Source organism: Melopsittacus undulatus, chromosome 14 (genome assembly GCF_012275295.1).
Source record: "Melopsittacus undulatus isolate bMelUnd1 chromosome 14, bMelUnd1.mat.Z, whole genome shotgun sequence".
In the NCBI taxonomy this organism is placed as follows: domain Eukaryota; kingdom Metazoa; phylum Chordata; class Aves; order Psittaciformes; family Psittaculidae; genus Melopsittacus; species Melopsittacus undulatus.
In genome coordinates, this window is record NC_047540.1 from 2743753 (window position 1) to 2758428 (window position 14676).

Sequence of the window (14676 nt, forward strand, 5' to 3'; positions counted from 1 at the left end):
CTCTGTAGAGCATGGTGGCAAAGTCAGCATGCCAACAACCCCAACAAGTACCAACTGAGATGCGGCCATAACCCTCCAGGTTCTGCAGATTCTGCTTCTCCCAAACTTCCAGGTGCTAAACATTTATTTTTCAAGGAATTTTTTTGCTGTATGTGTAAGTAATGTCTTCATTCCAACAGGAGCATTAGTTAACAGAATACAACAGCAAGACAACCGTACTGGTAGCTTAGTAGTTTACAATATTGCCACCTGCAGTTAGGACTTAGAATTGATCCATCCAATTACAACAGCAAGCTCCCAGGGGGCTACATTTAAAGGTGATGACTCTCAAGCAGAGCAAGATTTCTATGTCCTGTAAGCAATGGGGAAAAACCCCACATTAATGACTGAGGAAGTTAAAACAGCGTTTACTGGATATGGGTTCTTTGTCAAAGAGATGCACTGAATGAACTCAATTCAGATGAGCAGAAAGGGCAAAACAATGTTTTGACTAGGCCAAACTTTCCTCTACCCTGTCTATACTCTGTTCCAGGAGCATTGCTCCTCCTAAAGGTTTTAAAGGGGGTGTAGGAAAAGCAAAGCTCTCTCACATTAGAGATACTCCAGTAGCCCGAAGGTTACTCTCAGGAATCTGGTTAAGTCACAGCCCAGCTGATTCTGTTGAGTTTCAGTAACTCCAATCCTTTATTATTTGAAAACAATAAAATGCACAAGTTCTTCGTACAAACCTCAAAACCAGTTAAAATACAATGGCTACTATAAGAATGAAAGCACTGAGATTCATAGCAGCATCATGAACTACAAGAAGCTTTCCATTTAACCCCAGGCACCAGTAACTTGCCTTTTGCCTCAGCTTGCAAGCACATCTGCAGAGAAAGGATGTGCCTGGAAGGTTGGGCTACAAATCTGAGCCATTGCTTTCTTTCCCCAGTCACTTGCGTCCACTGCTTAAGTCTTCTGTGAGCTACCAGAATAGCTTTTTTTGCTCAGGCTGTTGGTCTGCAAGCCCATGATAACTGTATCTTGGTCTCAAACCTTAAAGGAAATAGGAAATAGAGTATCTGGCCCCCAGCCCCGAAGAACAAGAATGAAATCTATTCTAATCCCATTACATATTATAGGTAGAAAAATTAGTTAACCTCCCTTCTATAAATTAACAGAGGACACAATTAGGACGAGAACTAAAGACAGCAGTCCTAAAGGGTACGTTCTGTATTTACAGAGGGATGTCAATATCCACTGCATTTCATTTGCGGGGTTTTGTAGCACTGCAGGCTTGTGCGAGACGACCCTAGAAAGAAAGGGAAATGAATCAGTGCTCTAAGACGCCAATATCCCACAACCATTTACAACTTCTGCCTCAAGGAGAAGACACCCTCAGTTTGAATCAGCTTTTCCAGAGCATTGACAATAGTTCTTTTTCAAGAAGCATATGGTTTACTCACAGTTTGTATTAAGCTAGATGTGATGTAAAGCTACTCTATCTCCTCCCCTTCTCACTTCATGCTTTTTGACCACTGATACGAGCCAAAACGCAAGGCAGGGCAGGGAAAAATAAGGAGTTCCTGTTACAGTTCAGGAGTTCAGTGACTAATGCCAGAATGACAACACTGCCTTGTGACTTCAGGCTACGACTGACAAAAACACACAGACTTACTGATAGCTTCTGCATAAATCCTTGGACCTCCGCATTCAGATGAAGAAGATTATTCTTGGTCACATCACTTGCTGCTAAACCAACGCTCTGTGGAAAACAACAGCCAAATGTTAGGTTTTCTGTCTGTAGAAAGCTGCAGGAGTCAGAAGCAGCAAATAAATTCAATTAGAAAATAAAAGTAAATAAAACCCAAGCATACCAGGAGACCATGTGCAGGCAGAGACTACATTAAGCTCGACCAGAAGCTCATCTCATACCTTCCTTGCAGTGCATTAACACATGAGTGCCAGCAGAAGCTACTTTAAATACAACTTAAACACAGAGCAACCATCAATTCTACATTCTGTTTTGACTAGTTTGTAAGAAGTGAGAGCTGTTCAAGTCTTTGAAGGTTCTTTTTATGTTACATCCATCCCTTGATAAAACACAATGGCACAACTAAACAAACTAGAGTGGATGAAATGAAACTGGTAAGGCCCCTTCTCACCCCCCCCCAAAAGAATTTACAAGCTATCTCTTCAGCATTGATTCAAGTTTGTGATTTACCTCCCCTCCTCCCACAGGGACTGTGATGAAGATATCATTGATGGCAGCAAGGGGGCTGCCATTGGCAGAGACGGTGTAAACACGTTCGTGCGATACTGGTGCACGCAACCCGGGTGTCTTGAAGATGCTGAAACAAAGAGAGATGAGAAATGGCACTGCAGTTGCTCAAAGCACTTTGAATCAAAGTCTTTCATTTCAGGTTCAAAGAGCCACTAAGGATTACATTGCCAGGAGATGACAGCATAAGAGAGTAACAGAGAAGTTCATCAAAAGGCAAACCTGGGATCAAATCTGGGTGTGGGCATGGAGGAACCTCCCGGAGCACAGAGACCAACCATCCTGCCCGTAGCTGGAGTGATAAAACTGTTTTTGCTTGATCTGTTAAAGGAGAAAAAACCCCAACCATTTGCTTGTAAGAATAAGTGCAAGTGTTATCTTACCAAAGACTTGCATGAGGCTGTCACCACACAATACCAGAGGTTCTAGCTCATCAAAGTTAAACCCCAAAGCCAGGGGTAGCTGCTCACCACCAAACAGAAAGTTGCCCATCATTCATTCACTGTCAAATCCCATTTTTTCCTATAGCATGGCACAACTACCCCCACCAGCCTACTAAACCATACTCCAGTCCTTTTCAGAGTTGTGTTAGCTCTATACACTTACTCTCCATTTCTAAAACCCAGCACAAAAGATATCCCCCATTACCTTTTGTTTGCGCGAGCTCTTCTGCTCCTGGATGCTGGCACTTTTTTAGTGGATGCATTCACCTGAAACGCACATTACACAGCAAAGCAGTCACTTCACTCTCATGTGACAGCTGAGTCCACATCAGCAGAGGCTTCCATACAAATTGCTGGACTCCACAGGCTCCTTTTCATGGCACAAGAGTCCACAAACAAGCACCAAAGAAGCTTCCGTAACCTTCCCCTATTGCTACAACTTTCAAGGAAGCGACAGGTGTTTTGAAGTCCCCCAAAAGTGGGGATTTGCCAACACTGGACACTGTTGAGCTTTGGCTGGACAGGGTGCTGGGACATCTAAACCTAAGCCATGCTTTGCCTAGACAGGTTGGACCACATTATAATTGAGGTCCCTTCCAACCTGGGATTCTAGGATTCTACAGTTCAAAGTATCCCAGCCAGCTCTAGTATCGTAGGCATTGTCTCAGTAAGTCATTCACACTTTGGGAATAAAGGCATCACAAAAACTAGCTATTCACCTCTCCAGTTGCTGGATTAGTGCTTTTAGCTTCTGGCTCTGGAAGACATTGGCCCTCATGTTCTGCTTTCTTTGCTTGAGGAAGCAAAGACTCAACTTCTTGAATAGCTTCAAGATGCTGTGTGAATTTTCCCCCTGGAAAGAGAAAGTGTTGCCCAAGTTGAAAATAAACAGTAACTTGAAATTATTAGTTAGCAGAGGAGGTAAATAGCAAACAACAAGCATTTTGAGCAACAATTTGCTTGCAAAATCCAAATTCCAGTGTCATCCAGATGGCTGACAGAGCACTGTTCTGAATGTTTTAATAGAATTAAGCAGAGGTCCTGCAGATAGTAGGGAGAAAACTAAGATTCTTTGCATGGTTTTAAATATACTGGAGAACATAAGGAAGAATGGGGTTGTTACTCCCAGTCTGTAAACCTTGACATGCCTCCATCTCACTGCACTCACCACAATGTTTAGAACAAACTCACCTTGTTTGGTGACCTTGGAAGGAGTACGGCCAAATTCTGCTGCCAACTTGCTTATTTCTGGTATTTCCAAGTCTGCCTACAATTAAACCCAGTCACAACACCATTAGGGCTCTCAGCAGGATATAGTTCTGACAGGCAGCAAGAATACCTTTGTGCTTTAAACTGGGATTTTCCCCAGTTATTCTGGAGGTGATAGTGACACACCTCTGCATGCCTTTCATAATACACTTATGCTACAAGTGTGTTTCACCTGTGTGAAGGTGTGAACACAAGTGTTGTACAAGTGTGCACCCAGCTGCCCAACCAGCTTACGAATGCTTTCATTGATTGAAAAGCGTGTGTGCTGTCAGGGATCTGGCAGTGAAATCAAGCAGGTAAGGGAAGATGCACATGGAACAGCACGAGCGTACAAATCCCATATTGCATATAGCAGACTGTTAGGTTTTACAGCAATGCTGATAGAAGTATTTGTGTATCTTCTGCTATAGCAAGACCCCCACAGACTCAAGAAACCCTTCCCTGCCCACAGTGCTATGCCACAGTATCAGAAAAGCTGAAGATTTATGCTAGAAACCTACCACTGCTGCCTCTTCCAACAGCTCCTTGCATCCTGCTTTATCTAAAAGGAAAAGATTGATTAGAAAACAAAGACATCTAAAAGCCATAGGCCCATACAGCATACGCAGATATACTTTAGTACGTGACCACTAGGGTGCAGAAACCCAGCAAAAACCAGTTTTGGGGCACCGAGAGAGCTGGGCAGTGGTGGAATCACGGCCACTGGTTCACAAAACGCATAGACTGGATAGAAGGAAGATATATTGATATATATGGATATATTTTTAGTCTGGATATAAGGAAGAAGTTCTTTACTGTAAGGGTGCTGAGGCACTGGAATGGGTTGCCCAGAGAAGCTGTGAATGCTCCATCCCTGGTGGTGTTCAAGGCCAGGCTGGACAGAGCCTTGGGTGCCATGGTTTAGTGTGAGGTGTCCCTGCCCGTGGCTGCGGGTTGGAACTGGGTGATCCTAACGTCCTTTCCAACCCAAACTATTCTAGGGTTCTACAGACGAGGCCTTCAGTGCTATGGGTTAGTGCCGGGGAAGGGTTGGACTGGCCGAGCTTAAAGCTCTTTCCCAACCCAATTGACTCCATGACTTCAAAGCGCTCAGCGCTCCCGCAGGTCGCTCGCTGGGGAGGGGTGAAGGGAGCAGAACGGATCCCGGCGGCTCCGTTATCGCCGTTGGGTTCAGTAACAAAGACAAACCAGCGGCCCTGCCCGGGGCCGTACCGAAGAACTCCAGCCAGTTCATTTCGCGGAAGGCCTCGGGCAGCCGCAGGATGTGCATATCGTACATGTCGTCCACCTCCTTCACCAGGCGCTCCCCGTTCTCCTCCAGCCGCGCTATCCGGCTCTCCACTGCGGGGGAACACACACACACAGGGCCTGAGCGCTGAGCACCGGCCCCGCTCCCCTCCCGGCCCCGCTCCCCCCCCCGGCCCCCCGGCCTACCCTCGCTGTCGAAATCCTGCAGGAATGCCTCCAGCTTCCTGCGGCGCGCGGCCGCGCCGGGGTTCTTCCTGGTGGGGGCCATAGGAGCGGGATCGGGATTGGGATTGGGATTGGGATTGGGATCGGGATCGGGATCCGGACCGGAATACGGAGCACTGCCGCCAGCCGCGCTTTCAAATGTACCGCCCAGCGCGGTGCGATGACGCTGAGGTACTTCCGGTCCGGCTCGTTGCCATGGCACCGGCGGCGGCGCTGTCGGCAATGGCGGCGGCTCTCGAGGCCTGCTCGGCGGCGGTGGCCCGGCAGGCCGCGGCCTGGCGGCAGGCGCTGGCCGGGTGTTCGCCGCCGCTGGACTCGCTGGCCGGGCTGGCGGCGCAGATGCGGGCGGCAGAGCGGCTGCCGTGGGGCTCGTCCCCGCTCGCGGCCTTCGGGGACTTACCGGAGCGGCTGTGGCGGAAGCAGCGCGGCGCGGCCGAGGCCCTGCTGGAGCAGCTCGGCAGCCGGCGGTGAGGCGGTGGGACCGGGCCGGGTGGGCTGGATGGGGAGTGCGGGGCCGCGGCTGAGCGCAGCCCGCTTTGCCGTGCAGGGCGGAGCTGCGGGCGGTGCGGGACGCGGTGGGGGCCGCTGTGGCCTCCGCGCTGCGGCTGTACGAGGAGCGGGCGGCGGAGCTGGGCCTGGAGGCGGCCCTGCGGCGGGGGCCGCGCTGCCCATCGCTGGCCGACGCGCTGGAGGGGCTGCAGGACGTGGAGCGCCACTACCGACACCTGTATCCTTCCGTGGGGGGGGGCTCCGCTGAGGTTCTGTCCCTTTCCCATCCGTGTGGGGTTCCTCTGCCTCGTTATTGTCCTTACCGGGTGTGAAGGTACCTGGAGATCCAGCTCTTCCTCCTCCGCATCAGCTGTGACAGCCTGGCAGACATGGAGACCCTTCCGCAGGCCTGGGGGAAGATGCTGGAGCGCTACAAGGAAGACGTTGTCGAAGGTGGTTCCGCTTTCAGCAGCCCAAGGGACCCTTCCTTGAGCTCCGTGGTGATGGCTCAGCCCTGGAGATCCCACGCAGGCCTTGCACTGTGTGTTGGTGTTGATCTTGGTGGCAGTGGGTGACCCCACTTGGTTTGCAGTTGGGCTTTGCGACCATGAACAACTTCAGTTGTAAATAGCATCCCACCCTGGCGCAGCGGGAAGTGATGCCCTTCCTTGCAGTGAAACAAGGGGTTTGGAGAGCCATTGCACTTGGTCTGCTAAGTTAGTTGTCCTTAAGCTTTTCTTTATTACTATTAGAAACAAGGTTGATTTTTGTGCATACAGAATACAAAGTGCATTAAGCTAACGGGGTTGTTTTCTTCCTTCCAACTCAGATACTCTTCTGAAGATCTCTCTGTTTGTGGACAACCATCAAGAGCTGTGCAGCTCAGAAGGCTCCTGACGGAGAACAGGAGGGGCTGATGTGGACCAGCTTCTGTGAGACTCTGGTGTGCTCCAAGATGACCTTGAAGAGCAGGAAGATGAACTGAGGAAGCTTCACTGGTGCTTTTTGGAGGCTGAATGAGCTGGGGACCTGGCCTGAGCAGGAGATGCTTGGGCTGTTCTGTTTTCAAGTGGAAATGGACTTGATATCTGCCAATAAATGGGCATAACATAATGTCCTGATACCATATAAGAAAGATGTTTAGGTGCTGCCCTTCCAAATAAATAAGGTGTCAAATCAGGGCTTCAACCCAGTTTGCACCTGGTGCCTCTCAGCAGTGTGTTTGCTTTCATCCCACCTGCACATGGCTTGACAAGGAAGGAGTTTGTAAATGTAATGCTGGAGGTGCACAGACACCCGAGTTCTTCTCAGAGAAGGCCAAATAAAGAATGGTGCTTGGACAGGTTGGAGCTGTGCTCTGCTCCCTGGTTTGACGATGAAGTGGCTCTTGGAGCAGGGAATGTGACCACCTGAGGGCACTGCTCGACCGGCAGAGAGCAGCACTGGGGGCCCTGATGGCTGTGCGGGGCTGGGGCTGGGTGTCCCCCCTCCTGCCCAAAGATCTTCCTGGGATGGTGCTTTGTAGGCAGTTCCAATTGCAAAGGAAAATAACGTGAGCCGTGCACCACTGTCCTGAGCTGCTCACTTGGCCATCCCCTTCCCCGGGAAGTGAGAAATGGAGTCCCCCTCCTGCTGCTTCAGCTTAAGATGAAGCAGATGATGCACTCAAGATCCTGGTTTGGCAGATTGGCCAAGAATGCAGCTTTGTTTAGCAAATGGCTGTACAGCAGTCTTGCTGCAGACACTTCTGCATGCAAAGCACTTCCCTCCTGCTTGAGTGCCTTTGTCTCACCGTGACCTGTCACTGACTCATTGGGCACTAGTTCAGTTTAAGGCATTTATTTTCCTGTCCACAGCAGAGTGAACAATTTCAGCTAATTTCCTTTTCCAGGGCTTTGATTCCAGCCATAAACTCCTCCCAGCCCTAGAGATTCACATCCTGTGTTTCAGTTCCAGTCAATGAAGCAGCACAGGTAAACTTCCTTAGCCATTGCCTGCTGCTGGTGTTGAACCCCTGCTCCTTCCCTAGGGATGTCACTGACTTGTGATGTTAAGGAAGGGGTCAATATATGCCATGGATGACACAGGTCACAGTAGATTTATGTAGGTGCCCTCCAGGCTATCTCTGACAGCTGAGGGCTGGTGGCTGCAGAGGCCACCAGCCTGAAATCCAACTGACAGTGCCTGTATGGCCTTGTGTTCATGAAATGTGGCTTGAAGGGCACAGAGGCAGAGCACAGAATCCCAGCCTGGTTTGTGTTGGAAGAGACCTTAAAGCTCCTCCAGCTCCAACCACTGATATGGGCAGGGACCCCTTCCACTGGAGCAGCTGCTCCAAGCCCCTGTGTCCAACCTGGCCTTGAGCACTGCCAGGGATGGGGCAGCCACAGCTTCTCTGGGCACCCTGTGCCAGCGCCTCAGCACCCTCCCAGGGAAGAGCTTCTGCCTAGGAGCTCATCTCAATCTCCCCTCAGGCAGGTTAAAGCCCTTCCCCCTTGTCCTGTCCCTATATGGCCTTGTCCAAAGCCCCTCTCCAGCCTTTAGGCACTGGGAGCAGCTCTAAGGTCTTCCCAATTCCTTTTTCTTCTCCAGGATGAGTGCAGAGTGAACCCGGCAGTGTCATCCTTGCTCAGGCCTTGCCGAATCAACACCATAAAGCAATAAATGGTGGTGTTCAAGGATGCAGAGTCGTGTTTACATGTGCACACACTATACAGCCCTTCAACACCCCTCTCTTCTGTCAGTCAGTCTTCAGTACAGCTGCATAAAGAAATGGATTTCAATTTTGGAAGGTCTTCACAGGAGTTCACTGGTGGCCCTTCTGCTTCTCCCAGATGTTTGTCCCACTGATGTCTGGCTGTGGGCTAACAACAGCCCTGCTAAAAGTGCTGAGAAGGGTTTCTGGATTAAAAGTGGCCATGACGTGACTGAGTGACTGAAATGGGTTGAAGGATGTGCTCACTGAAGTCTTGCTACGATTAATGGCTCTGCACTGTTTCTGGCTGGTGGGCCATGTCATCAGTTGCATTTGTCTGCAGTGTTCTGAAAGGGTACAACTGAACCTCAGCATCAGAGCACTCTAATTGGAGACAAGTGTGGGTTTGTTCCACTTGAAGATCTGGATGCTAAAGCTCAGGATGGCTGCCAAGGTCCCCAGTTGCTAACAAGAATGTGGTTCCCTGTGGGTGTGAGACTCCCTGCAGCCAGCATTCACCAGGGAATCTCTGTGGGGTCAAATGTTCCCTCCATGAAGGCTGCCAGGATGGGCATTCAGTCTTGAAGCACTTAACTTGAGAGCACTTGAGTGGAAAGGCTGCGCCTCCTCCTCTGATGCCTGCGAGCCTGCATGGCCAAGTTAGGTACCTGCATGGGATAGCACTGGGTGGTGCCATCCCAGCCTGTGGCTCCAAGTGATGGAGTCACCATCCCTGGAAGCATTCAACAACCATGTGGACAAGGCCCTCAGTGCCGTGGTTCAGTGGTGGCCTTGGCAGTGCTGGGGAAGGGTTGGACAGGATGATTTTAGAGGTCTTTTCCAACCTGGTTGCTTCTATGGATCAGGGGAGCCAGGGCAGGCTGCCTGCGGTGGGCGCTGCTCTTCCTCCCCACGTCTCTCCCTCATCCTGAAGGTCCCTGGCTCACTCTTAGTTTGTTTCTGCAATTCAAGGCTGAGCTGTGTCATGGTTCACTATTAGCAAGCCGTGTCTGCTGTCACCAGCAAAAGGTTTCAGCGCCTGTCTGAGTAGTGGCAGAGGAGGGAGGAGAGTGAAAAAGCAGCAGCATCCGCCTGGCCGGCAATGGGATGCCCTGGTAAAACACGCCAAACCATAAAGATAAACCCGAGTGCCTTTCTTTGGGGAGCAGGGCTCTTAAAGTGTTCATGCTCGGAGATCTGACTTTCAGGAATGCAGTAAACCTGAGTGAGCAGCTGGAGCAACCTTGTTAAAGTAAAATGGTCAGGAAACACAAAGCTTGTGCTTTGATTTCCAGCTTTACCTCCTGCTACCTTAATTTGAACGTAGTTATTCCTCCCCTGTAGGGAGAGCAAAAACTGAAATGGGTTCCTGAATTTAAACACTCTCAAACATTTATAGGGAGCCTCTGACTTCTATCTGCTTAGGTTGTTTTCTCATCTAGGTTGGAAGTCAGCTTCTGGTGTGCTGCTGTCTGCTCAGTTCTGCTTTGGGAATGAGGACTCCAGACTTTTGAAACCCAAAAGCTTTGCTTCAGTGCAAGCTCCTGGATCCCAAGCAGATTCCAAACTTGAATTTACTACAAGGGTCCACGGGTAGGAAAAAACACAAAGGATTTGGCACCTGAATTGAAGTGTAAAGTGAGTCAAAGGCAGAAATATGTGATAAAAAGCATCACGAGTCAGTCGGGTCCTAAACCAAGCGTGGGTTTCACAAGCCCCTGTGGTTTTCAGCCTTCTTTGCGACTTTTATCTCGGCCTGCAGCAGAACTCCTTTGTGATTTTGCAGGGCCCAAGAGGCTGCACAAGCACTTACCCGCTCCGAGAGAAACCCAGCAGTCAGTACTTGGATGTTCAGCTCTGTTCCCAGTACTTGGATGTGCAGCTCTGTTCCTAGTGCCTGGCTGCCTATGCTGCAGTGTTTCTCCAGTGCTCTTGACTTCATCACATCACTTGCCCTGTTGGGTTGCTGATGAGCTCCAAGGGGGCCAAATCTAACCCTGTGGATGTGTGCTGCATGGGGCACATCTGCCTGAGCAGCAGGGTTGTGCTTTCCCACATGCTCAGCATGGGAGCTGTTTGCCCTCACAAAGGTGCCCGCACAAGCAGTGCTATGGCCAGCTCTTTTGCCACTGTGGTTTGTCCTTTGTTGCCACCCCAGCCCCTTCTGTTGCAGCAGACCCTTTAGGGCTTCCTGCTCTGCACTTTGTCCTTCCACAGAGCAGAGCCTGTTCTCACTGCTCCCCTATCAGCCGGTCCTGCGTAGGTTTCATTTCAATCCTCCCTTCCTGCTTTTCCCCCCAACCCTTTCCCTCCTCCTCCCTCCTTCCGTGGAAACAAGTCTACAGTAGGTGTCTCTTGAACTCGCCTGAACTCCTTGTCCCAGCCACCTTCCTGACTAATCCTTTCCAGATGTCCAGGAACTTTCATGTTTAGCAGTTTTGCCCGAGTTCCTATTCCTTCTCAGACAGAGCAAACTTTCTGTTTCCTAATCCTATTGGAAAAATGCAACTGATCACAGCCTTCTGAGAAGTCCTTGCTGCCACAAAACACCATGTTTTAAGCACCACCACAGCCTTCTACCCCTCACGAAGCACAAGACACTCATAAATAGCACAGGAGTGTTATTTTCCATAGCTGACTGTGCTCCATGGCTGTCTATGAAGGCATGAAAACACTCAGTACCCAGCCAAGTGGCAGGGCTGTTGCCTTGGAATATCCCAGCTACAGCAGAAATGAGGAGATGTATCCGATGTTCCTCTGCTGGTGACCCAGCAATGGAAAGCAAGTTTCTCTGCCCATCCTCTCATCTAGTTTCCAGCATAACATTGGTTTCGGGGAGGTGACTGGTACTTCAGGCAGGGGATATGGTCAGTGGCTCACTGGGTGACCTGAGCATCCCATGTTGGTTGTGAAGTATGGCAAGCTGCATGCAGCCTCATGGTTTGTGCATAAAGGTGGCATTCAGCATGGACCTCTGGGGAGAAGGGTTCTCTGTTGTCCCAAAGTCCAGTGGGATGATGAGATTTGGAAGAATGGAAGCAATGCCTGAGCCAGTTTGCAATCATCTGCCTCTCCAGCAGAGCCTCTGCCTTGTCCTGAAGTCATGTCCTAGGGTTCTCCATGTGCATCCAGTGGTTCTTCATCCTTCCCCACTGCACTCGCTGTGCAGCAAGGCTTGTAGTGGTTTATGGCTATTGTAAAGAAGCTTTGGGTTCTTCAGTGAACTTGGGAAAATCCCCTCTTTTTCCTTCCATTTTTCCTTGCTTCTGGATTCACTTACCATATTCACGTTCATTGGCAAACGGCACTGATAGGAGGGAGACCTTCCCTAGGTTCAGATTCTGGGAACAGTTTTGTGCCATTAGCAAAGCAAACCTCTGTGAGATTCCGTGCTCCTCCATCCCCCAGCCACAGCCACCTTCCTCACTGCGGGCTGATATGGGATGTGCTCCCTGCTCCTTCTTCTCCACAGTGCAGACACCCCCACCTGGGGCAGGCAGAATGCAGGCCATCAAGCCGGTAAGCCTCCTCACCCTTCTGCTATGTGAGGAATGAGTCCAAGAGCCTTTGCACACCATTAATCTTTTCCAATTCTTAAGCAAGCAAATGATCTCCTCCCGCTCCCATAAATTCAACCTCTCTCTCCCCCTTCCCCCCCTCCGCCTCCTCCAGTGTTTGAACTGTTGGCCAAGAGCTTTATTAAAACCTACAAGATGCCGTTTTGTTCCTAACCGAATCCCAAACAACAGCGTTAGGTGGAGAAGAAACATTTGGTGCAGGCAGCTTTAGAGCATTTTTGTGTCTAGTCCATAGCCACTTGTCAGCCAGAGACCAGATTCAGCTCTGCACTAAGCACAGTAGGACCTTTTCTCTCCTGAGCTTAGGAGATGAATTCAAGCTGGTCCCACCTTGTTTCATAGAGCACCTGGTAGTGTTGGGGAGAACTCATAGGGCACAGCAGAAGGGATGCCCCCCCAGCGATGACAGCATGGTCCAGCCTCTGCTTGACCTGGTGTGTGGCTGAGCTTCAGAATGATGCTGCTGTCTGCAGTGTGCTGCCAGCCCCAGGAACAAACTGTCCTGTGCCACTGCCAGGGCCAGTTTTCCTGCCCTTAACAGAGAGGTTCCAGAGATGCCATGGGCCCAGCAGCATCCCCTCCATGGGAGGTGTGGAGCAGCAGGTATCATCCCCAGCTTCTGTGAGCAGAGAGGCTGCAACCGGTGCTGGGAGGCCGAGGGTGGCTGCAGGGTGCTGGGGCAGTGAGGACAGCAGGGTCCCATGGAGGGTGGCTCCATGCTGTGGTGCTGGTGAGGTGCACACCAGGGTCCCGGCCAGCAGCCGTGCGTCACCGCCATTCCTTGGCACCGTTTAGGATGTGTCACAGCCGTCCCCCTTCCGTTTCCTAATGTTCCCTCAGCCTGAAACCCATCAGCCAGGGCTGAGGGAAAAACATGCACTGAGGAAGCCAAAGCAGAAGTAAGCAAAGCTGTTCCTTTGGCTGCATTCCTTGTGTCTCACTACTTCGTTTGAGCAAGAAGAGCCTGCTCCTGCCTTGTGCACCTGAGCGGTGGGGAAAGGACAGCAGCAACAGCATCCTTCTTGCTCACACTAGCAGAGAACATCACATCCCTGTTTTGGGAATGAGCAAGGAATGAATTGTGATTCTGGAATAAACTCTAAGGGTTTTGTTGTTTTTTGTGCCTGAGAAAGCAAATAACCATCATTCATTCCCTTTCTTTGCATTTTACCCTCAAAAGTGGGCTCCGCCATCTCCCTCTCCTCGTGGAGGCACTGTAATGATGATGAAGTTTAAACACAGCTTGTCTTGAAAGCAGAATAGAAAGCCAGGGGGTTACCCATCAGGGATTGTAAAGGTCGCCTTGGTTTCCACAGGCTGCACTGGTTGTTAGGTCAATGATGGATTAACTTTGTTCTTACTTCAATGGGTCCAACCGACTGGGTTCCCTCCAGTCTGTTGCAATAATGGATTATTCCTGCCATTCAAAAACCAGGCCTAACTTGCCATCTATGACGATTTTCTTTTGCAATGAGTTGTACTTGGCTTTTCTGTGCTGTTTCATGCTCAAACAACCTTGACATTTTCACTCATGCCTGGGCATTTGAAATCAATCTCTGCTTTGCAGCCATTCTCAAAGAGCTGGGGAAGAGGAAGACAGGAGTTTCATTCACAGGAGTGTGTGGAGGTGTGTGGAGGATGAACCTGGGAATAGCGGGACACAGGGGAGCAAGAAGCTGGCACTGTCTGGAAATCCCTGTTGATGGCAAGCTTGAGACAGGGGAAGATGCTGAGTATCCTGAGTGGTCCAGGTCTCTTCTCTACAAAGAGCTTCCCTCCCTCAAGGAATCTCTGTGTTGTTGTGCAAAGAGAGGTGGTGGCTTTGCTAAGGAGAACTCTGTTTCATGGTGTGGTTTTCATACCTATGCCCAAACGAGCTCCAGGGCTGAGAGTGAGAGCAGGAAGATGGGAGCTCTGGAGTGTGGCTTGCACAAGGAATGCTTTAAAAGGTAATAAATCTCCCAGTGAGTCAGATGTCAGGAGCAAGGGAAGGGAGAAACAAGGGATGGAAAAGTCCAGATAACTGCACACAAGGAAAAGCCATCTGAAGCAGTTCTGGAGCCTGTGGCTGATGTGTCTGGAGCAGAGGCCTGGGGGGCACCTGAGGCAGCCAGAGAACAGTTCTCCTAATGAAGACCCTGCTGTTAACCACATCTGCAGGTGGGCTGAGCCCTCCAGGACAGCAGGGTCCAGGCAGACAGAACCATCCCATTCCCATCCCACATCCCCTTCCTGAGGCTTGGGATGACATGGAAAAACCCCCGAGGCTCCAGGGAATAATCCAGCCCAGCTTTCGCTGGACACGACTCCCCCACTTCTAAAAAGGCTCTTTTTTTGGGTCGAGTTTAATAAGATTAGTGTGTCATCTCTGGAGCTGTCAGCTCGCTGGCAGGTCTGCCTTCAGTAGTTCCTCACGCGCCAGGGAACGCTGTTGCTCATTCCATTGGCCTTGGTTTCCCTGGATCAGGC

General features: G+C 50.4%; 2 protein-coding genes across 2 annotated transcripts; one reads left to right on the top strand and one right to left on the bottom strand.

Annotated features, from left to right (window-relative positions):
• Positions 1–660: 660 nt before the first annotated feature.
• CDCA8 (cell division cycle associated 8) lies at positions 661–5586 on the bottom strand. The gene is made up of 10 exons (XM_005142219.3): positions 5407–5586; positions 5185–5313; positions 4473–4513; positions 3895–3970; positions 3423–3556; positions 2909–2970; positions 2483–2581; positions 2204–2330; positions 1658–1744; positions 661–1291 (listed from the first exon to the last, which is right to left on the bottom strand). Exons 1-10 carry the CDS (start codon positions 5486–5488, stop codon positions 1247–1249), a joined length of 882 nt encoding a protein of 293 aa, XP_005142276.2. The 5' UTR covers positions 5489–5586; the 3' UTR covers positions 661–1246.
• Positions 5587–5640: 54 nt separating this feature from the next.
• Positions 5641–7274, top strand: AIRIM (AFG2 interacting ribosome maturation factor). Its single transcript, XM_034069409.1, has 4 exons — positions 5641–5912; positions 5993–6172; positions 6269–6387; positions 6764–7274. The coding sequence occupies exons 1-4, from the start codon at positions 5641–5643 to the stop codon at positions 6829–6831; spliced, it is 639 nt and encodes a 212-aa protein (XP_033925300.1). The 3' UTR covers positions 6832–7274.
• Positions 7275–14676: the final 7402 nt, after the last annotated feature.